This window comes from Physeter macrocephalus, chromosome 11, assembly GCF_002837175.3.
Source record: "Physeter macrocephalus isolate SW-GA chromosome 11, ASM283717v5, whole genome shotgun sequence".
NCBI lineage: Eukaryota > Metazoa > Chordata > Mammalia > Artiodactyla > Physeteridae > Physeter > Physeter macrocephalus.
In genome coordinates, this window is record NC_041224.1 from 132,338,818 (window position 1) to 132,361,875 (window position 23,058).

At 39.5% G+C, this 23,058-nt stretch overlaps 2 protein-coding genes across 15 annotated transcripts in view; both read right to left on the reverse strand.

Moving 5' to 3' along the window:
- VCPKMT (valosin containing protein lysine methyltransferase) overlaps nucleotides 1-17,000 on the reverse strand; it is a 27,490-nt gene extending 10,490 nt beyond the window's left edge. For 4 of the 14 annotated variants that reach the window (XR_003681936.2, XR_003681935.2, XM_028495836.2 and 1 more), the window contains exons 1-7: nucleotides 14,714-17,000; nucleotides 14,507-14,617; nucleotides 14,254-14,326; nucleotides 13,285-13,404; nucleotides 12,193-12,297; nucleotides 10,679-10,800; nucleotides 9,793-9,843 (exon numbers count right to left, since the gene is read on the reverse strand). Coding sequence is in view for 7 of the 14 variants with exons in the window: in XM_028495836.2 (XP_028351637.1) it covers nucleotides 9,822-9,843; nucleotides 10,679-10,800; nucleotides 12,193-12,297; nucleotides 13,285-13,404; nucleotides 14,254-14,326; nucleotides 14,507-14,617; nucleotides 14,714-15,090 (930 nt within the window). In the remaining 7 variants the exon portion in view is untranslated. Of the gene's footprint in view, nucleotides 1-9,270; nucleotides 9,844-10,678; nucleotides 10,801-12,192; nucleotides 12,298-13,284; nucleotides 13,405-14,253; nucleotides 14,327-14,506; nucleotides 14,618-14,713 lie in introns of those variants that run through there. The other 10 variants (XR_003681939.2, XR_003681938.2, XM_028495838.2 and 7 more) reach the window with 4 other exon arrangements.
- Nucleotides 17,001-17,291: 291 nt separating this feature from the next.
- SOS2 (SOS Ras/Rho guanine nucleotide exchange factor 2) overlaps nucleotides 17,292-23,058 on the reverse strand; it is a 111,328-nt gene continuing 105,561 nt past the window's right edge. Inside the window, 3 exon segments of the mRNA XM_055088411.1 lie at nucleotides 17,292-17,528; nucleotides 17,530-17,628; nucleotides 18,894-19,003. Coding sequence (XP_054944386.1) covers nucleotides 17,433-17,528; nucleotides 17,530-17,628; nucleotides 18,894-19,003 — 305 coding nt within the window. The 3' untranslated portion in view covers nucleotides 17,292-17,432.

Genomic DNA, 23,058 nt, shown 5'->3' on the forward strand with positions numbered 1-23,058 from the left:
ACACACACACACACACCATCATACTCCCTGCTCACATTTCACAGGCTTGGGCACAGATCTTTATCTAAAGCAAAGCTCTGAATTGCTAAGTGGCAATATTAGCTATTAGCTTGGGTCTTATGTTAGCCTTGATCACATTAAGCATGATCACATAAGGTAGAACTTACATCAAATTTGACAGTCCCAAGCCCACCCATATGCAACGCCAACATTTAATCTGGTTTCCTATTGGTTGGTAATTTAATTCTGCTACAACTGCAGCCAATCATCTGTCAATCATCAAAGCTGCCTTTAAAATTAACCCAGGTCTCTACTGTGGGAATAATAAGTGAATGGTTGTCTTATGTCTTTCATAAATTAGCCCTTATGAGAGTCAGGGATCATTCTGGAAACTTAAATTCATGGTCTTTAGATTTTTTTTTTCTCAACCGGGTTTTAGGATGCTGTATAGTCACAACATAAGGACCTCAGGTATCCCACACAAGAAGTCACAATTAATTTTAAAAACTATTTGGAATAACATGATGTGAGTATAAACTGTATTGACAGTTTCAAATCTGGTGATATTTAAAAAAAAAATTAGGTTCACTTCAATCTTTCCAAATACCTTGACTATTCATGACGATTACACCTAAAGTTCAGTAAAATGTTTACTGCATGTAACATCTGCACCCCAAGGGGCAGCTCTGCCTCCATTCCAGAGCCCTGCTCTAGCATATACTGGGAAGGGGAGGTTTTATTTTGCATCACTCTCTGTGGCCCACGCAGCCCTGGGACCCTCCCTGGCCCTTCCAGCTCTGCCCTGTCCAGCTGGTGAGCTCTGCCGGGCCTTCCAGACCCATCTCCATGCAGAGGATGCTGCTCCCTTTCTGTGGGTACCCCTGCAGGGTGAAGGTGGGGCAAGTATGTTTCTTACACTGGCCTCTTCACTTTTTGCCACCACATATAGGCTCGACCCAGGTATGAGACTCTCCTGAAAGCTGCATAACTAAAGGGAATTAAAAGAGGTAAAAAAGGAAAACTTCACACTAAATGTAGGCTTTCCCTGTAACCCATGAGAAGCAGCAAGGAAGTTTTTTAGCCTTTCTTAGATGACACCTGCTGCTCCTAGTCTTGCTTTCCAGATCTCAGACCTCACTTAAAGCATGCTGTAATTCTCCCTCCACTTTTCAGGGAGCCCCCCTAACCACAGGGGTTACTCCTACCCCAGAATCCACTCTCTCTGAAGCAACTCGTTTTCTCAACAATTCATTTTCTCAATGCTAAGTAACAACCCCATGATGGGGATGGAGTGGGGGAGGCTTGAACATTTTCCGGGTGCAAAGGCAGTGGGTTTGCTCTTTTGTAACACAGTTAAACCGCTCTCACAATGGGTTTTTATTTCTTCACTTTTGCTTTCTGAGTAGTTTTATGATGTTTACTTCTGTAGTTTCACAGGTTAAGATTTCCACAGTATGATCAGCAACCAACACTATTCTAGGAAGCTTGTAAATCAATTGCTAGGATGACTTAGCTGGTATTATGGACAAAATGAAGACTTAAAAAGCAGATTACTTCTTGGGAAAAGCAGTGGTTGAGAAGGATCATAAGATAGGGGTAGGGTTTGACAGGCAGAAAAGTTTGAAGGACCTACCAGTTAGGACCTGCTCCACGGCAGGGAAGAGAAACCCAACCTCAAACCAGCAGAACAAAGTTAACTAGGTTATACAACTGGGAGTCCAGGGGGTGCAGCTGGCTTCAGGCATGGTTGGTTTCAGAGGCTCAAAGTGAATCATCAGGACAGTGTTCTGATTTCTCTCTTTGCACCTAGGTTCTGCTTTCGTCTGTGCTGGTTTTTATTTTGGGGCAGCTCAAGTCTTACTTTTATCCTTAGCATTAGCTACCCTGGAAAAGAGGAAGTGCCTCTTACCCAGGAGGGCTCCGTGGGGTTAGCGTCGGTCATGTGACACCCACCCCTAAACTGTGGTGGGGGACATGAGGCTGTTTGGCTGGGCTTGGTCATGGGGCAGGCAGAGGTGTCAGTGCAGTGGGTTCTCAGACAGAGATTTAGTCTTCATCAGTCAGTTGGGAGAAGGTCTGATGGAGGACAGAAGTCATTGCTACAAATATCCACTACACAAAAAGATCATGCTTCTTAACAGAAGCAATGAAGCACACTGTGTACATCCAGAAAAGTCAGTTTTTGGTGAGAGAGCAAGAAGGAAGCAAAAGGAGATACATTGAAGAGGGTATCAAATACCCAGCATGGGAGTTTCTACTTCACCTGGCAGCCTCTGGGGAGGTTTTTCAGCAGGACGTTGAACAGTTTGGAACTCCAAGTCAGGAGAGTGCTCTGGCACCACTGTTTGCACAGGTGTGTGGTGAGGTATTGCAAGTGGGAGACATTACAGGAGCATAAATTAGAGGTAATGAGGCCTGGCCTTAGGCAACAGCAGTAAAAAGAGGAAGAGGAGGAAGACAGGACAAAAATACTGCTGGTTGGGTGAGCAGAGGAAGCTATCAGGCAGGCAGCTGAAGAGGCGAGGCCAGAGCTTAGGAGAGGGGTCAGAGTCAGAGGGCCAGAGAGTGGGAACCTGCAATCGGCTTGTGGTTAGAATCAAGAGAATTGCACGATCTCCCCTGTGACTTCTTACTCCTTCCTGTGATGAAGGCAGAGTCTAAAGAGAAGGTGAAGAAGTCAGGTGGGAGTAAAAGTAAATGACAGGCATGCTGCTATACTGGGAATCCCACCTTTCTGACAATAGAGGCTTTTGTTTTTTTCTGGCCCAGGCTATGTGTTGTTTACTTAGGATGACTTCTATCGCACCTCTAGTTTGCAAGAGATTATCAGTCTGAACTCTCAGAGCAAATAATTGAGACTCATGCTGGGGAGATGCCTTCTTCCCTACCCTTGTCCACATATATTATCTAGTTTAACTATCACCACAGTGCTATTCAGTAGATGTCATTCTCACTTTACAGAGAGGGACACTAACATTTAGAGAAACTAACTTGCTCAAGGACATACAGCTAGATTCGGTGGTAGTCAAGTGAGCCATTTTCTCCTTAGGAGAAAAACAGAATGTTCAAGCTTGGGTGCATAAAGGGAAGGTGAGTGGATTTAGAACAGATCTGGGGCTGTCTTCCAGCGCTAATTTGGAATTTTGTTCCTACCAGCCACACTAAGCCTCCACTGTTCTCTCTTCCTTGGAATCTAAGGTTAACAACCAGACACTTATTTCAGACAGAGAGTAACAGACTGAATGTGGGTGTCAGAGATATGCTGGAGAGTGAAAGGAGTTTTGAACGACAAAAAATTTTTTAAAATCCTTGTGGTAAGATTTAGAAAGATGATAGCTATTTTAAAAGTACATTGTACCTATGTTCATAAATGTCACTGAAACCTAAAGGCATTCTCTGGTTAAACATTTATTATTTATGGGAGTGTGAAACTTGTTTTTCCTGTTTCTACGTTTCAAAAAACCAGGCCTATGTTCAATGTCCATTACATGCCATGAGATTATTCTTTACACTCACTTGGAATGTAAATATCAAGCTTCTCCATCTAAGTTTTGGATAAAACGTGCTATTTATTTTGGTGCGCCCCAATATGCAACTGTATTGTGCATTCAGTACAAGCAGGTTTTCAGGACACATTTCTAAAAGAACAAGGTCAGGTACTGAATGTAGATACATGGGATTGTGTGTATTATATACACATAACTCTGGCAATGATTTATCAAAGCACCAATGAGCCAATACATGAACCTGGAACTCAGACTGTTAAATGCCTGGACTTCAGAAGATTAACAACTTGGAATAAAAATCAACTTTTAAAAAATTACTCAAGAGTTTTTAAAAGCACTGACCCATCAAGGGTTTAACAGACTGCCAGCGGTACTTCATTAGAGCTAATGACATGAAGGAAATCTGCTAAGTACTCAACATTTAACCCTGTAAGGACTGCATCTAGAACAGCTCTTTTTCAAAAGCCTTAATTTTGTTTTGCAAAGAAGAAATATCATTGTTTCTAACCTTGTGAATATTAAAAAGTGTGAACTTATCCTTCACCAAAGTAAGTGTATTACAGGTAAGCAATAGATGTTTCTAAAAATTAAGACCAGCTATCTAGTGTTCATGACAATCTTTTCCATCCATTGCAAACAAAAAGATCTTGAAAGTTTAATATAATGCAGTCAAGCACTTGTGCTATTTCACTCTGGCTGACGGAGAAGCAGATACAATTCACGGTTCTGACTCTCATTCTTATCTGTTGGTACAGACATAGTCAGCCTGAGGCATTAGTTAAACTAAGCTCCTGCAACCCATCATATATACTGATTACATGGTAAAAGACGGTTTATCCAGGAGGCAACTGCTACACAGGTACTTTATAGTCACCTTGCTCTTTTAGAATGAAAACATCTAAACTCTGAAAGTAATTATGCAGATATATCAAGCCCCAGACTTCGGAAAAATGACCTGGTGCCACTTATCTACTACTTATCTGGTCTCAGTTTAATACAGATAAGAACCACAGAAGGAAAAATTCGCTAAGGGTCCAGGATGGTGGAATCTTGGAGCTCCAGCCAGCAAGCCCAGGCTCCGTTATTTGGAAATGAGGATTTCCTTTGTTTCTGTTGGCCTCTGAATGCTCATGGCACTTGCTTTAAAACCATAAAAATGAACAGCGAACAAAGGTTTTCCTTCCACTATATCTTTTTCTTCTTTCTAAATTGCTTACTTGTTCAACTAACAGTACTGTGCAACAGTGTTCTCAGGCTCCTCCCACCCCAGGTGCCATTCCCACCATGATGAGGCAGTGATGTTCATAAGGGCTCTATACTCTAAAAAAGATGCCCAGATTTTGCACTGCAACACAGACTTGCATTATTACATTTTCCCATCCCCTGATGTAAAGTAATTCCATCTCTAGTATAATCACAACATTTATTGAAGGCTTACTGTGTGCCAGATATTCCATGTATTAAACTGATTTAATCCCCACGGCAAACTATGAGGCAATTTATTATGATCCTCACCTCACATAGGAGGAAACTGAGGCACAGAGTCACAGAGCTAAGTAAATGGCGGAATTGGGATTTAAATCCAGATAATCTGGTCTCAAGGCTTGTGCTCTGATAGTTTTCAGAATGCTCGTGAGAAAAACATTATCATAGAGATAATTTGCTCTAACATATTTTAAAACCTATTATTTGAAAACTATGTTATTAATAATGAATTACATAAAATGTATCTCACAGTTGACGGACTCACTAGATCTTTACCAGAACTTCAACACAAAAGGACCTAAGACAATGTCTTATATGACCCCAAATACCTAACAGTTTTAACCTAACTGGTGAAAATGGTTTCAGAATTTGTTTTCCTACCCAAAATCATTTAAAGTGAAAACTCTGTCTTTCCATTACCTGATTAATTTTCAGCAAAATTCTGTTGCCACAAACTTTTTCTAATTCAAATATAGCCTGAAGGTCTCTACGGTATGAAAACTGAATATTCTACTTGTGAAATGTTTATTATCAGTGAATCAAAAACTCTTTCAAATCCTTATGTTCCCTGAGGAAAAATTAAAACTGAAAAGTCAAATATCAGTTACAGAACTGTGATAAAGCCAAAGACAGAGCTTCAGTCTTTTGATGTAAAAGCTACTTACTACTCTAGTGAAGAAGGTATACTGGTTTGAAAAACTAATTGAAATTACTTAGAAGTTTCAAGTACCTCAGATGTAAGATCATGCATTATATAAAAGGTGCTTTCAAGGTGAATTTAATTTTTAGAACTTTGCAATGTCTGTCTCTCATGGAAGATACCAATAGCAGAGAAATGGTTTATGAATTGCAATGTATGCAGCTATATGAATGACAGTCAAAACTTCAAAAGACATATCAAAATGCAATAAAAAGATAAATACAATTTTATAAGAAAAAAATCCCTTTTCACTTACATTATTGTTATGGCCTGAATGTTTGTACTCCCCCCACTCCCCCATTCATATATTGAAACCTAGTCCCTCAGTGTGATGGTATTTGGAGGTGGGGCATTTGGGAGGCGAGTAGGTCAAGAGGGTGAAGCTCTCATAAGTGGGATTTGTGCCCTCTAAAAGAGACCCCAGGGAGTCCCTTCTCCCTTCTGTCCTGTGAGGTTACAATAATACAGGTGCCTATGAGGAACTTGGCAACTTGATCTTACACTGCCCACCCTCCCAGAACTGTGAGAAATAAATTTGTGAAATAAATTTGTTGTTTATAAGCCACCCAGTCTATGGTATTTTGTTATAGCAGCCCAAACGAACTAAGAAAACCACATAATCTGAAAGCAACTCATGATAGGTACATTTATTCTTTAAAATCTAATTTACTTCACCTTTAAAATGCAAGTGTGATTCCATTTCATTTCAAAATATTCTATTTTAACAACTTCCTGTCTATAAACTGTTTAAAGACAAAGTCAAGCAATGCCATCTACAGGGAACCTCAGGAACAACAGTCATATTTCTATGACCCATACTTTTCTTTAAATGAATACAATGTCTGTAGTCTGAGTTAATACTGTATGTGACATCATCTAACAAGGAAACTAGGTATGCTGTGTAAAAAGCCCTACTAACAGTCATTCTGGATTATTAATACTTCTTAAAATAATTTTAAATAACCTAACTTCACTCCCAAATTCACCAAACATATGATCCATGACCCTTGGTTATGGACTGTAGAAGGTTAAGATTTAAAGCTATGTAACCTTAAAAGACTTCAAAGTTATCACTGATATATAGTCACTGGAGGCTACACCTGTAACAATTTTCTTTTCCCAGCTCTTGAATTCCCCCTCACTCTTGAGTAGCATCACCTTTACCCTCTCGGCCAGATTCTCTAAATTTTCAGATATTTAGTTTCTAAAACTCAGCCCTGTTTATTTTAAACCCTATTTCATAGAAAATGCCACATCGGATTCAAAGCTCTTTCCCTCCCTTTAAAGTATAGATCCACTTTAATCACAGATGGTTTTTATACTTCTCTTTCCTTTTCTTTGCTCTCTTCTTGGGAGGTAGATGCTAGAAGACGTTTCTTTATTGCAGTAGTTCTCAATTTAGGCTAAACATTAAAACCATCCGGAGCCCTTCACCAAAAATACCATGCCTCTGGTTTAACTGGACTGGGATGGGACCTGGACATGGTTTGCTTGCTTTTAGTTTTCCATGTACAGCTAGTTTGAGAAGCACCACCTTACTGGGGGGTGGCTTTCTAATTGGCCATCACTGCACTGTGGTAAGCGGCTTATGGGTTTCATTGTGCACAGCGGCAACCCCCACTCGCCTGGAAGACCAGAGGCACATTCCTGAGCAGTTCCTCCCGGCCCTGGCAGGCCACTGAGATTTCAAAGTTGCCTATATTCTGGCTGACCCCCAGACAGTGGCATCACACCTCACTCATCTGCTGCACCACCTGCCTTTTAACCTCCCCATGTTGCTGCAGAAGTCCTCAGGCCGGCACCATCCATCTCTAATGCCTCTCTGCCTGACAGTCCCCACAGTGCCTCTCCAATTCCATTCCCATGCTCTGGGATTAAACAGATGTGTTCATCTGCTGAGTAAAGACAAACCAAACCAGGTGGAAAAGGTGCTGGTCTCCCCTTCTTGGAGGCATCCTGGGTCTTGAGTTACTCTCTCAGGTCTCCCTCCTGTGGTTTCTGAGTACAGATGCACTCTGTTCCCTCCCTCATGAGAGCTCAAAGGACTAAATCCCTTTCCCCAACACTGCACTTCTCCAAAAGAAGACCTCTCCCAGGCCTCCCCAGGTGTCTGTGGGGTGGTGGTTAGTGACAGCACGTGTTATCTGATCTGGCACCCCTCAGTAAGCCCTGCAGTGCTTACTGGTCCTAATCACCGTGGTTCTCTGATCCTAGAACGTGGGGATTGGCACCTTTTAACCTCTGCTTTGGCCTTATTCCAGAATAAGATAATAAAACTCACTTGACTTTGTTACAAATTAATTAATTCTGTAGTCAGTACCATTAGGTCAGTTCCCTAGAAACAGATGACAATGAATGTATGCAAGTGACTTATTAAGGAGGTGATAAGTAAGGGAGTGGGAATAGGACATGAAAGAAGAGGAAGCACACACAAGCAAGGGTGTGATTCTAAGTTGCAAAGAGGCTGACTTCAGCCCAACCCCTCCAGGAAGTTTTAGTGTATGGTCACCTGTCTGAGGTAAAGGATCTGGGCTTTCATTACAGGACTGTCAAGGGCACTTCAGGAAAGACCCACAGTGACTCTTTTAAGAAGTACAGTGAAAACGGGAGGAGGGTGAAAGGTATCTGAGGAATCTGGATGGACTACTACTGCTGGTCAATGTTAAACTAATTTCTACCAAGTTCTATAATGTTATGAAACAAGCCAGAAAGTGGTCATTTGTTCTAAGACTTCACTAGTAATACCTGGTATTACTTGTAACTAAAAAAGTATCATATACTTAGGTTACACTAACTGCTAAGTAAGCTGCTTAATGAAATGCTAAGAGCAGTTTGAAAACAAAACAAAACAAAACAAAACAGCAGGACATTAAATACTGAAGCAAGCCTGAAGGAAAAAACTGTTCTCTTGATGTCAATCTTTAATTTCTCTAGGGCTGCTTTTGCTCTTTCTGGAAACCAGTCACCGTCACTGTCTTTAAATGTTCATTTTCTCAAAAGCTATTTCTGAAACATTCTCAAAGTCACAGGATCTCAAAAACAATGTTTATTTTAACATATAAATTGTGCCACCTAGCACCAATGCCTGTAAATACCAGAATTCCATCTGGTTACCATTACACTTTGGAACCATGCGACTGAAGTCCTGATCAGTCTGTGAACAGATGATTCTCATGAGAACATAAAACAGAGACCACACAGAATCAAAATCATTTGATAAATGTATACAGAACTACATTTGTAGTCATTTAAATACTTTTCTCTGTTTCATATAAACAAGTTACCACCAGTGACCTTAGCTGCATTTTCCTGGAAGCTATACATGAGGAAAAGTGCATGAGCCACATAAACGCAAGAGCCTGAAGCTGGACTTTTTATTTTCACTCCATTCTCAAATAAACAATTTTGTAAAGATACCTTTTCCTCCCTCCCAATCTCCCGATATCTTACTTTCATCTTTATCAACTGACTACGGGATAACCTACTATCTAACTCACATAGTAAATTATACTGTAGTCAATATGGTGAAGGAAAAGCATAGAACTTGGCCACAAAACAGTATTTTCATTTTTTTTTTTAAAGTAGAAGAACACAAGTATTAAAATTATCGTGAAAGCAATGACATGGAAGATACTTAACAATAAAAACCACTGCATAAATACGTTAAAATGAAAACCTTCTTTTAAATTTATCTTGAAGACAAGCTAAAATTTATTGATTTGAATTTAAACATTATTAAATAGTAATTGATATCTCTCTTTAGAAACCGGATCAACTTATCTCTAGTTTCCTGAAAATACGCCAAGCCAACCATGCTACTTCACTATTTTTGGCAGACTTCAGGCTAACCTCAGTACCTATTTTTATTTGAGGAGTGACTGAAACATGTTTCTTTTAAGCAGAACTTGATGCTGAGCTAAAAGTAAACTAAGTTGGATTTCAGGCCCATTGGCAGGTAGGCAGTCAGTCAATCATTTTTCGTACTGCAGGCAGCCCGTGGTTGTTGTCTATATATCGTAACCCTAAGGACATGCTGGAAAAATCTGTGAACACAATCTTCCCATGCTGTATTCACATGCTCCATTCACAATGTTAGCTTACCCACGTTGTTAGAGGCTTGGGTAAGATGACTAGATTTCACGACGGAAATTTCTATAAGAAAAAAATGGAAACCTTAAAGCACTGATTTCTTATCATAAATTAAGTATTTACCGGGTACTTAATACTAGGTAATATTCCTAGTAATGGCTAATGCAATTCAAATGAACAGCCATGCATAATGTTTAGAGATGGTCTTTGCTGATGCCTGAAGTACAAACAACCAAAGAAAAAACAGATACATTGGACATCATCAAAATTAAACACCTCTGTGCTTCAAAGGACATACTATCAAGAAAATGAAAGGACAACCCACAGAATGGGAGAAAGTATTTGGAAGTCATATATCTGGTAAGGGTCTAGTATCCAGGATATATAAAGAATGTTTACAACCCAACAGTGAAAAGTCAACTCAATTTTAAAATAGGCAAAGGATTTCTGTAAAGATGTACAAAAGGTCAGTAAAAAAGATACTCAACATCATTAGTCATTAGGCAAATAAAACCCACTTCATACCTACTAAGATGACTACAATAAAAAAGATGGACAACAATAAGTATTAGTGAGGATGTGGAGAAACTGGGACCTGCAGACATTGCTGGTGAGAAAGGAAAATGGTAATAGTAGCTTTGGAACAGTTTGGGAAGTCCTCAAAAAGTTAAATGTAGAGTTTCCGTATGACCTAGCAATTCTATTCTGGGTATACATACACTGGAGAGATTTGAAACATGTGCCACACAAAAATTCTTACATGAATATTCACAGCAGCATTATTCCCTAGAGCCAAAAAGTGGAAACAACAGAAATGCCCATCAACTGATGAATGGATGGATAAGACGTGGTATATCTATACAAAGGAACATTATTCAACTATAAAACATGGATGCACCTTGAAAACGCTGCAGAATGAAAGAAGCTGGACACAGGAAGCCACATAATGTGTGATTCCATCTGTATGAAATGTTCAGAATAGGCAAATCCACAGAGATACAGATTGGTGGTTGTCAGGGGCTGGGGGAGGCAGGAAAAAAAAGTAATTGCTAACAGGTATGGGGTTTCTTTTGGGGGTGATGAAAATGTTTAAAAAGTGGTGATGGTTGTCCAATTCTATGAATATACTAAAAATTGCTGAAGTGTAAACTCTAAAAGGGTAAACTTTATAGTATGTAAGTTATATCAAGTTAAAGAAACAAATGATTCTCTGAAGAAAAAAAAGCCTTCATATTTAGGAAACACAAAATTTTTATGCCTCAAAAAAAAAAATCTACTTTTAAAACTATACAACAGCTTCAGCTAAAACTGGATCCCTTAAGGCATAAAACATTTTAAATTTATCTTTTTGTCTCTAGCGCCGTGCCACATAATAATTGATCTGAATTACTAAACCTACTGCTCTTCTTTCCTTATAGTCTCAACACCTAGTCTTGACTCCAAAAATTACACATTATTTGCTTTTGGCTAGAATTCACATAATCAGAAAACTTCATCACAAATTCAAAGGAAAGATAATAGAAGCAAATGGAACTAAGTAAATTTAGCACTCTCAATTCATAAAACTGATCTTGCCCCTGCCTTATACCAGTCACATATATAGAAGGTGCTGGAGTACAAAAATGGATGAGATACAATTCTTCCTTTCTACAGGTTCAAATTCTAGGCATCGGAAAGGCAACGTGCATAAAATGTAATTAGTGTAACAGGTAAAGGAAGCAACCAAAAAGGGGAACATATATAAATTCTACTTAACTGAATGCCTTTTTCTTTATTGGACAGATCTGCCTTTTTATAGTTTACTTGGACCATTAAAAAACATATGAATGGTTGGAGAGAGTTCACGAAGGACAGAACTGGCATTTTAAAACCTCTAACAGATAACAGAAATTTATAAATAGTTAAGTTCCTTGTCTGAGGTAATGCCCAATTATAAAGCTATATAATTTACAGCTAGAAAAGACCTTTACAAAAGGGGCCTGCCTTATTTTATTTTATTTTTTATTTATTTATTTTTTTGTGTGTACGCGGGCCTCTCACTGTTGTGGCCTCTCCCGCTGCGGAGCACAGGCTCCGGACGCGCAGGCTCAGTGGCCATGGCTCACGGGCCCAGCCGCTCTGTGGCATGTGGGATCCTCCCATACCGGGGCACGAACCCGTATCCCCTGCATCGGCAGGCGGACTCTCAACCACTGCACCACCAGGGAAGCCCGGGCCTGCCTTATTTTAGAGGAAAAACCTAAGGCCAGGTAGGTTAGGCAATCTTAACACTGAGCGTTAGTGCCCGAGTCCAGTGAATCATCAAAGCTGTTTCCCCACATGAAAATTAACATCTACATCACACACAAGCTCAGAGACAGTGTCCAGCTAATGAAAGCGCTTCAGAGGATGAAAAGCCAAATACGTATTTACCGATTTTTTCTTTCTGATGTATAAAATGTGAATATCTTCACTTCGATATTCTTCATCATGTTTTTCCAAAGGAATTTTTTCAAAGTCAAAGTCTAGTTGAAGAAGCTATAAAATTAAAAAAGATATACTTTATAGTTAATAATATGAACTATCCTGTGGTGACAGAAATCAGAATGGTGGTTACCTCTGGAGTACTGACTGGGGAGGGGCACGTGAAAGGGCACGTGAAAAACTGAGCTAAGCACTTGATACATGTGCATTTTACATGTTTTAACTCAACTGAAATTGATTAATAAAATAAAATTTTCAATTATACATTATTTCAAACGTTCATTAACGTTCTTCATATTCAAGAAAAACATAAAAAATTAAAAAACCATTTCATCATATATCTGAGGCAGAGTCATGAAGAGTCACTTTACCCAAAGTAACCTTTTCAGAGGATAAAACTGCAGGGCCATAGAGATGTACCCTTATGAGGAGTCACTTGTAATGTGGTGGATTTTTGCCCATAAAAAGGGCTTGGGTGACCAATGGAGGAAGATGGGTGAAAGATAAATGGGATTCTATGTACTACTTCCACAATTTCCTGTGGGTCTTTAATTCTTTCAAATGAAAAAAAAAAAAAAAAAAGAAAAGAAAAACCTCAAAATAGGTAGGATACACTGGTCAAAGCTATCATAAAAATACAGTGGAAAACACTAAAATAAAAAGATACCACATATCATGTTTCTACGATGTAATCTCCAAAAATAATATATACATCATTAACCTGTTCCTAAAAGCCAGCAACATGTTTAATAAAGAAACGCTGAAAACTTTCTCAGGAAAGACAAGGGTGTCACATTATTATTTTACATTGTTTTACAGACCGACAAGTTAGAAAAGAAAAATAATCAGAAAAGATGAAAAAGGCGGTGGGGAGGGAGGTTGGCGGTTATTACAATGGTGTGCTATGCAGGATCCTCTCCTTGGGTTCATACAAGCAGAATGTTTTCCCTACTCAAAAGTACCACAATACACTTGAACACAAAGTCACATATAGCCTCACTGAAGGGTAATCGCTACAAAGATAGATAGTAGAGTACTCACCTCAAAATATTTTTTCTCGATTTCTGGATTTTTTCCCATTGTTCGTTGTTCATAACAACATATAATACAAGTCTCAGATCCACTGAGATCTTTTAGGGTTTTCAACAGTGGCTCCAAAGACTGTTCAAAAGGAATATGATTTTTGTTTATGACTTTAAAAAATTTATATGTTTACTATAAAAGGGAGTAGGGGAGGTGGAGGGGGTAATTATAACTTCCCTACAATTCATCCATCTTTGAATCAATCCTAACAAGTAAACGTAGTTACAGCTCTGTAACTGATGATTAGTAAACTCTTCTTAACTAATCAACCATCATATTAATTTCAGTTTCCAGAGAAAGGATTCAAGTGACTGCATTTTGGAGTCCCCATGGGTAAACAAATGGAATTGACTGCACTCTTAAAATTTAATTTAATCTAATTTAACTTGGGATTTAAACAATCAACAATTTACCTACAAAAGCAAGCCCAACCCTAACTAGAACGTAAGTTGGTTCAATGCTCATTATTGAAAAAAATGAGTGATGCCCATAACACTACACAAACTGATATTCTAAAAAAAATCATTATATAAATATAATAAATCTTGCCACAGAACAATGAATTCCTTACGATGCAACTTAATTATTAATGTCATGATTAACACATTCACTAGGAATAACTAAAAAAAAAAGAAATCTTAGTGTTTTACAGGAGATCCAAATGGCAAAATCCTTTAAAAATTTTACAGACACCTCTCGCAGAATGCACATAACACTTTTTTCAATATGCTTCATGGGCCTCTATGTTAATCATGAGTGTATATATGTAGTTCCTGGTGACCTTTATTTTCTCTTTACTGTGTCATCAACTATGGAACAAATATCCTGCATTCAGAGATGTTAAAATGCGAAGAAATGCGTGCTTCAGAATCCACCAAATACGGATTAAATCTTCTAAAGGAAGGGCCTTCACTATTAAATACTCACCTCTTCATAGTATATGCAGTCGGCCATCAGGATGTAGTCTGGAGGAGAAGTAAAGTCTTCTATTTCTTCCCCCCTTAAAAATGTCAACCAATATTTTAAACTGTTGTTTCACTAATTTAAAATATTCCTGTTTTCCCTGTTTTACAAACAAGACCCAGCAAGTCCCCTTCGTATTAACCATGCTTTTAGTGTAACACAATGTAAAGCAAACTACAAATAGTTATCTTAAAACAAGCTGAAAGGCCATACAAACCATTTCAGTACCTTGGCTTGAACAGAACCAGTGACAAGATGCTTGTTCATATTAATATTCATCTTCAGCAAGTCTTGCAATTCCTCTAGGTCGGTAACTATGACATCTGCCCTATAAAATAACGTTTACTGAGGTGTAGGCACAAGGATGGGAAGCCAGTAACCGGGGTTTCCCGAAAAGCGGCGTCCCCTCCCGCCAAGCTCTTACCCGAGGGTAGCAGCCATGAGCCCCACGGCCCCGGTGCCAGAGCCCAGCTCCAGCACCGACCGCCGGCTCAGCGCGTGGGCCCCATCGCCGGAAAACCCGGGCGTTTCCAGGTATTTAGAAAGGACGATAGCAGCGTCCCAAACAACGCAACCCACGCCGCCGGAGCCGTACTGCTGTAGTCGTAACACCGTGCCATCTCGCTTCTCCAAAATTCGCACAAAGTTCCGCAGTTGGTCCTCCCCGGAGGACTCCAGAGGAGCCGCCATCGCCGCCCGGCAACACTGACTGTCGAGCGCAGTTACGTCACACCCACACGACCGCCCCGGGCCCCGCCTTGCAAGGGGCCCGGCGCCTCCAGGAGGCGGAGTTGGCGCCATAGCGCGTGCGCGAAGGCACAAAGCCCGGAAGGCGCCGTTCCACCGGCGTAGCCCAGCCGCAGGCCAAGGCTTCCCCTGCGCGCGGAACCGCCTCGTTCTCCTCTAAATTACAAGTCCGCCTCAACGAACGGGCAGTTTAAATTACTTTTACGGACAAAGCCAACCTGAGTGTTTTTATCTAGTTGGAGGTTGATTTACACTGGTTTTTTTTTGTTTTTTAATTACTGGCCTTAAATCAAGGCAGCTTCCAAGATCCTACCAAGGATGGCTATAATCCTGCTTACAGAGAATTCCTAACATGCTCCTAATTTTTCATCTGAATGCGTAAAAATGGTTGCAAGAAGCTTGTGACTGCGTTTAACGGTGAAGACAAAGTTATCCCTCTGAAGTTTACATCACTTAAATTCTTTGGGATTATGGAACTTAAATTGCACAAATTATTGAAAATGTGTGTATATATTACTTCTACAGAACTCAACAATCTTACCCCCTTGTTCCTTATAATGAAAACACATATTTTAAACGTCTTTTAAAAATTAAGACTGGGGTGATTTATTAATCTTGTTAGGAACTCTGATACAAAGCACAGTAAAAGGCCACAGACCAGTTAATAAACAATGTGGCTTTTGGCTACTTTACAACTGCTGCTATGGCACTAAGAGGAAAACACGCTTTTTCATCACTTAGAACGAAGGAGTACAAATGGCAAATAAAAGTTTTAATCACATCTCTGATTAAAAAGTTTAATAAAGCTTTAAGTGTCTGCTGGTTTAAATATTACCAATCTAAAAAAATACTTCAAAAATTTTTAGTTAACACGAGATTTATAGAGAAAGTTACTTGGTTTTGAAGGCAATGCAGTTGGTTCCTATGCCATAAGAAACTTATCCTCTGGCTTTATGAATTAGTAAAGTAGCAGACTGTATTATAGGCCTTGAGTCACATAAATTTATATAGGTTATTATCATTATCTTTAAATGTACAATATAAACAAAACTGTACATGTATGGCATATTAACTTTGTTTTCCAAAACAATAGGCAACTCGTTAGCTAAAGACACTATAGTCTGCAAAAACAAAAAGGCACATCTGTATAAGATATATGCCCTTTTTTCCTCTATGATTGGTTAGGTAGTCTGTTTACACTTTGACAAAACAATAAACAGTGCATTCTATTATTTTCGTTCTATTTTTCACTTTTGTCTTCAGCAGCAAATTCTGGCTTTTAAGACATGGCATTAAAGAGTTTAAGAACAATGGGTGTTATTCACGATCTTCCTAAATGTAAAAACTAGAAGATGGTCAAAGAGGCTTAAAAATCAGTATCATCACACACCCCCTATATGTGTATAAATTCACTGCCTTAAAAAGTCATCTGTTACTCAAATTTGAAAAATTCCACAAATGCACTATCCCCCTTCAGTACAATCAATGTCACTTTAAACCATATTTTAGCAGAGTCTACAGTGCAAATATAAATTCTTTATACTGGCCTTTGGGCAGCACTGAGGATGCAAGACAAGGCAATGCTACTGATCACCTGAGGATAATGGTAAAGGACTTCTGTGTTTTTATTTTTCCAATTTTTAAAAGCTTATTTGATCAGTAGCATTTTTGTAAGAGCATTATTTTTTAAAAGTACTAAAATACTACGCCTTTTTTGAATAAATTAAAAAAAAAACTTTACAAATACCATTCCAGTGTCAATGACTACATATGGCTAGGGTCATTGAGGAGTTTCTGCATTTTCTAGCAAAGGCAGTCTATACAATGGGGGGTGTGAAAGCTCCCGTTTGTAAGTCTTTGGTGGCAGTTTTGGTAGATGAGGGCTTGAATTCTGCCTTGGTGGAACAGGGGGAGCTTGAGGATGAGCAAGATTATTTTGACTAGAACTGAGCACATAGCATCGACGTGGTTTGTAAGAGCATTATTTTTTAAAAGTACTAAAATACTACGCCTTTTTTGAATAAATTAAAAAAAAAACTTTACAAATACCATTCCAGTGTCAATGACTACATATGGCTAGGGTCATTGAGGAGTTTCTGCATTTTCTAGCAAAGGCAGTCTATACAATGGGGGGTGTGAAAGCTCCCGTTTGTAAGTCTTTGGTGGCAGTTTTGGTAGATGAGGGCTTGAATTCTGCCTTGGTGGAACAGGGGGAGCTTGAGGATGAGCAAGATTATTTTGACTAGAACTGAGCACATAGCATCAACGTGGTACCCTTGGAGAGGGTGTGCTAAGAGGAGTGTTTGGAGAATTTGGACACGTACTAACGTCTCTGAACCAGTCTGGATCTCTGTGAAGATGTCCCAGTGGAGGTGGCTGAAGAGTAAATGGACAGTTTATAAAGTGTTCTGGAGGCCGAAGGGGAACTGGTGGAGGGGTATCGGGAAGAGGATCTCTCGGCGGCGGCGGTGGTGGACTATGCAGAGGCCCGTCAAATGCACCAGTAGGAGCAGGAACTCTGGGTTTTACCTTTGGAGGAGGAGGCTGTCTTGGCGGAATAGCAGGGGGGTCATCATCAGATTTCATAGTTCCCTCAAAAACAAAAAGATTAAATTATACCTCTGTTCTCCTGAAAAATCTGTAAGAAAAAGTTTTAAAAAGACTAAAGAATTCTTATGTGTTAAGTTAAATCCAGAGCCTCAAAACAGGTTAATCTGGTTTAATGATCGGATTTATGAGTAAATTACTCCCAGTTTCACTCAGGGCCCAGTTTAATATTTTGATATATGAGATGTTTTAACTGAAATCTTATAAAGCCTCAGATTATCTTGCTTTATATATACAATTTATAAATGTATGGTTTTATTTATAATAATGGGCAAGTGAGTAAAAAGAATATATAGCTTTGTAAACATGAAAGGACATGAAAGGACAAGAGGACTTAACATCCAGCTTCTGCATTTTGGCCATTTACTTCTACTATCCCCAGTGAGGCTTAGTGGTGGTCCTCAAAGTGTGATCCAGGGATCAGCAACATCAACACTAGTAGAGAACTTGTTAGAAATGCAAATACGTGGGCCCCACCTCAGACCTACTGAATCAGAAACTCTGGCTATCTGGTTTTAACAAGCCTTCCAGGTGCTTCTGATGCAACCTAAAGTTTGAGAAGCACCAGTTGAAAGTTTGGAGAATGGTTTGAATACTACAGTTCTTTCCATCTCCACCAGAAATAAAAGTACTTCTTCTGAGCATCTGTGAATCTGCCCAGCCTCTGTTTTTAGAAAAATTATTATGAGGATTAAACAATTATTTAAGGTATTTTCTAAATAAAACAACCTAAATATTTAAAAACCATAATGGGCGACCAAATTGTAGTTGACAGACTCTTTATAAGAACAAGCACTATTTTGAGGATTCACAACTTTTTTTTTTTTAATTTTTTAAAAATTTATTTAATTTTTTTTTTTTTTGCAGTACACGGGCCTCTAACTGCCGTGGCCTCTCCCGTTGCGGAGCACAGGTTCCGGACGCGCAGGCTCAGAGGCCATGGCTCACGGGCCCAGCCGCTCTGCGGCATGTGGGATCCTCCCAGACCGGGGCACGAACCAGTGTCCCCTGCATCAGCAGGCGGACTGTCAACCACTGCGCCACCAGGGAAGCCCCTGAAGATTCACAACTTTGAATAAATTGAAGCAAACCTAAGTCCTGTTGACTACCTTGGAATTTGATTTTTTGTTTTTGTTTTTTGGCCACAAGGCACAGCATGCAGGATCTATAGTTCCCTAACCAAGGATGAAACCTGTGCCCCTGCAGTGGAAGCCCAGAGGTAACCACTGGACCACCAGGGAATTCCTTACCTTGGAATTTGAAGCATCGTGATCAAATTTTTTTCGAGGAGGAAGTGGAGGAGGAATCAGTGGCTCTTCACTTAGCTTATGTAAACTACCACACGAACTAAAGAAAGACTCTGGGGGTAAAAAAGATTAGTTTAACCACAAGTCACAATGCAATCATAAGACAAAACTTTACTTCAATCTGTGATCACCTCTGCTATGGTATCTGTCAGACTGTACTGTAGCTGACTGTTGGTTTAGCTATCCTCTCCATTAAGGTGTAAGCTTTTTGAGGGCAGTGTGTACTTATTTTCATATCCGTAGCATGTAATACAGTGGTAGTGCCTGGCACATACTAGGTATTACTGCTAAATGAAAATATACTATTCAATTAAGATTAATAAGGAGATTCTGCTCCCTGAAAAGCCTTTTGTTTGTATAAACTGTACTAACATCCAGAGAAAGATCATCCATAAACAGAGACCATGCTTTTTTTTTTTTCCCGAAGTGAACATTATTTTTACTTAACTTATTTTAACATCATGTTAACTTACATAAACATGCAGTGTAGACGACTGGTTTTAGACAACAGTCAAAAATTAAATCCTTAGCTAATCAACAGTATTCTCAGTGTAAAATACCATGCATTTTTTGAAGCAGCTATTATTGGACACATTTCTACACAAGTAATAAAACCTCCATATAGGAGACCATAGGGTAGGGTTGTATCACAGGACTCTTCTATTTGCAAGTCTTTCATTGATAATGGAAACATTACACAACTGCATTAAAAGAAATTTACAAAATAATAAAGTATTAGAGGAAAAAGTACCCCTAAACATGCCAACCAGACATAGAATAAGAATAATTTTCATGTTCATTTCTTTTGTCTTTTTCATATGGTTAAAAAAATACCTGTAATTATGGACCAACTCCCTATTTTATATCTCCACACACAGTTGGTATAAAGATAGTGATCATAGCTTGTTTATCATTACACTGAGATTGGGTTTATAGGAGCTAGTTGGGAAAGAAGTTGGTGAGTTTAATTTCAAACACACTGAATTTGTGTGAACTGCTATGGGACATCCAAGTAAAGATGTCACTCATTACTCCATGTCAAAAATTGCTGTCCTGATCACGTGACTCTGCAGTCACCTCAGGGTGTCTTGATGGCTCACCGTGCCAGTAGCAGAAACAAAAAGTATGCCTATGGGGTGTTGGCAGATGGTGTGAGGAGGTTAGGTAGAGCAGTACCTGCTGTGAAGATGTTCCTTTTGCTTGCCCAGAAAACTTTGCCCTGTCTTTGTCTCTTGGTGATGGTGAATCCATCCCATATGGCTTAGTCAGCCAATTCTGCCCAGGGCACCCCAATTCCAGTCAAGAAGTGGACAAAGGACTCACTTTCTTAACTTGATCAGATTTTTATCTGCCTCTCTTTTATGCATACAGCTGTGTGCTTCAGTGAAAGTGGATCTTACCCCTTAGCTCGAGGTGGGGGGCCTGATTAGACCATTCCCTCAGCCAGAGTAACTGGTTGTTGACACATGAACTAATTCAGACTACTGAAATTTGAAAGGAGGTTTGCAAGAGGCTACTGAAAAGGAAGTTCCTTGCTCTTTTGGAAAAGCAGTCTGTCAGTCTTTCTCTGTACCTCTCTTTCTCACTTGACTGAACAAGGAAGCACATAACCAATACTCCTGCCACCACTCTTTGACCTTGAGGAAAAACAGCCTCAGATAAAGCTGATAATCTGGACAAAACAACGAAGAGTCAAAAAGAAATCTGGTCTTTAATAACATCATTAAAGTTATCATTATCAGTTATCATTAATAACTGAATCAACCAGTCTTAAAGCAGCCTTCCTCCAGACTTCCAGCTATCTGAGTCAGATTGCTTTCTTACTGTTTAAGGCAAACTTAGTTGAGTCTTCTCTTCCTTACAGAAACACACACGCTCATGGAAGCAAATACCTTAATGATAATGGGATAGCTGTGAAAGTTTCTGAGTCTGACTCTACAGTCAGCCCACTTAACCACTTAAACGCAGAATGTTTCTCCATAGGAGGCACTCAGTAACCCTTGTTGAAGTGTGAAGTTCAACTTCAATTTTATTTTCTATTAAGAGCACTTCTCGGGCTTCCCTGGTGGTGCAGTGGTTGAGAGTCTGCCTGCCGATGCAGGGGACACGGGTTCGTGCCCCTGTCCGGGAGGATCCCACATGCCGCGGAGCGGCTGGGCCCGTGAGCCATGGCCGCTGAGCCTGCGCATCCGGAGCCTGTGCTCCGCAGCAGGAGAGGCCACAGCAGTGAGAGGCCCGCGTACCACAAAAAAAAAAAAAAAAAAAAAAAAGAGCACTTCTCCACAAGATTATACAGGTTTTGTGAGCATTTTAAATAACCTTAGTATTCCAAACCAGTGACTGTAGGATCATTTACTTAATTTCTGTAATGTTAGCTAGCTATGTAAGTTACTTCCAATTTTTTATCATTCACTCGTCCATCCACTCAACAAGTATTTATTGTGCATCTGCTATAGTGCCAGCACTCTTCTAGGCACTAGCGATACAGCAGTGAACAGGAAGCAAAAATTCACGTCCTTCTGGAGCTTATGTTCTAGGTTGATAAGAGAGAATAAACATGATAATTAAGTAAAAGTATAATGGCTATAAGTTAAAAGAAGAAATATTAGGTAGGGAAGGGGGAGCAATTTCAAAGAGGGTGATCAGGGAAGGCCTCACTCAGGTAATGCCAAGCAAAAGCCTGAAGGAGGCAAGGGAGCATGCCAGGAGACCAGAGGGTGAAGAGCACTCTAGGCGGAGGGAATAGCAAGAGCAGAAGTCCTGATGTGGGAATTTGTCTATTTTGTTCAGGAGGCAGAGTAGCTGGAGCAGAGTAACAACAGGAGAGGAGAGTAGGTGATGAAGTCTGATAGATCAAAGAAGGCCAAACTGCATAGGACCTTATGAGTTCTTTTGAAGGAGCTTTGGCTTTTACTCTAAGATGGAAAGCCACTGGCTTTAAGTATAGGTGAGAAGAGTCTAACCTACATGCTAAAAGGACCTAGTTGCTGTATTGAAAACAGACTAAAGTGTGGAAGGTGGGAAGTTAGGATGCTACTATAATAAACCAGGTAAATGATGGTGGTTGCTTGGACCAAGGTGGCAGCAGTAAAGCAATGGTTAGATCCTGGATATATTTTGAAAGTAAATAAGACCTGTTGATGGATCACATTTGGGGTATGAGAAAAAGAAAGAAGTAATGATGACTCTAATATTTTCAGCCTCAGCAGTTAGACAAACGTGGTTATAACTGAGAAGAGGCGGCGCTGGGAAGAACAACTTTAGAGGAGACGATATCCAAATAGAGACGTCAAACAGGTCACTGAATACATGAGCCTAAAGGTCAAGAGACAGGTTCTGGGCAGAGAAAAAAAATTGGGGAATTATCACCATATAGATGATATAACAGTGAACGAGACACCAAGTGAGTGAGAAGAAAAGAGATTCAGAGACTTAGGGCCTTCCAATGTAATAGGTTGGGAAAATGAAGAGAAACCAGCAAGAGAGACTAAGGAGCTAAAAGTAAAGTAGAAAAACCAGGGGAGCAGGATGAACAATGTGATCTTCATGTATGTGACTTCTTCACAAAAATTTTTTGGTATTTGGTATTAATGAAGGCAGAGACTTTGTCTTTCTAGTTTGCTGTTGAATCCTTAGTACTTGGCAGAGTAGCTGGTACAAAGTACTCAATTCTCTATTGAATGAATAACCAAAGGGTGTGAACATTTTTTTGGTTTGATATGTTGTTTTCAGATTTCTTTCCAACAGGATCATACTAATATATCAATTTACAAGGGATAAGTAATATATGAGTATCTTTTAACATAGGCTTGCTCATACTTTGATGTAAACTGTCTATTCATACCCATTGTTAATGCAGTCTTGCTGTTTTTCCCATTGTATGTGAGCACTTTCCATACTTTTACTTCTTTCAGGATTTTAACATGTTCAGAATTTTATGCAGTTATTCTCAATATTTTCTATTAAAATTCAAAACATGATTTTCTTTATCATATGGAAAATGTATTTTACTACCACCCAGAATAATGTCTAGAACTCCTGGTTCTCAAATGGCATAGTGTTATGGGTTGAACTGTGCCCCGCCCCCACAGAAGTTATGTTGAAGCCC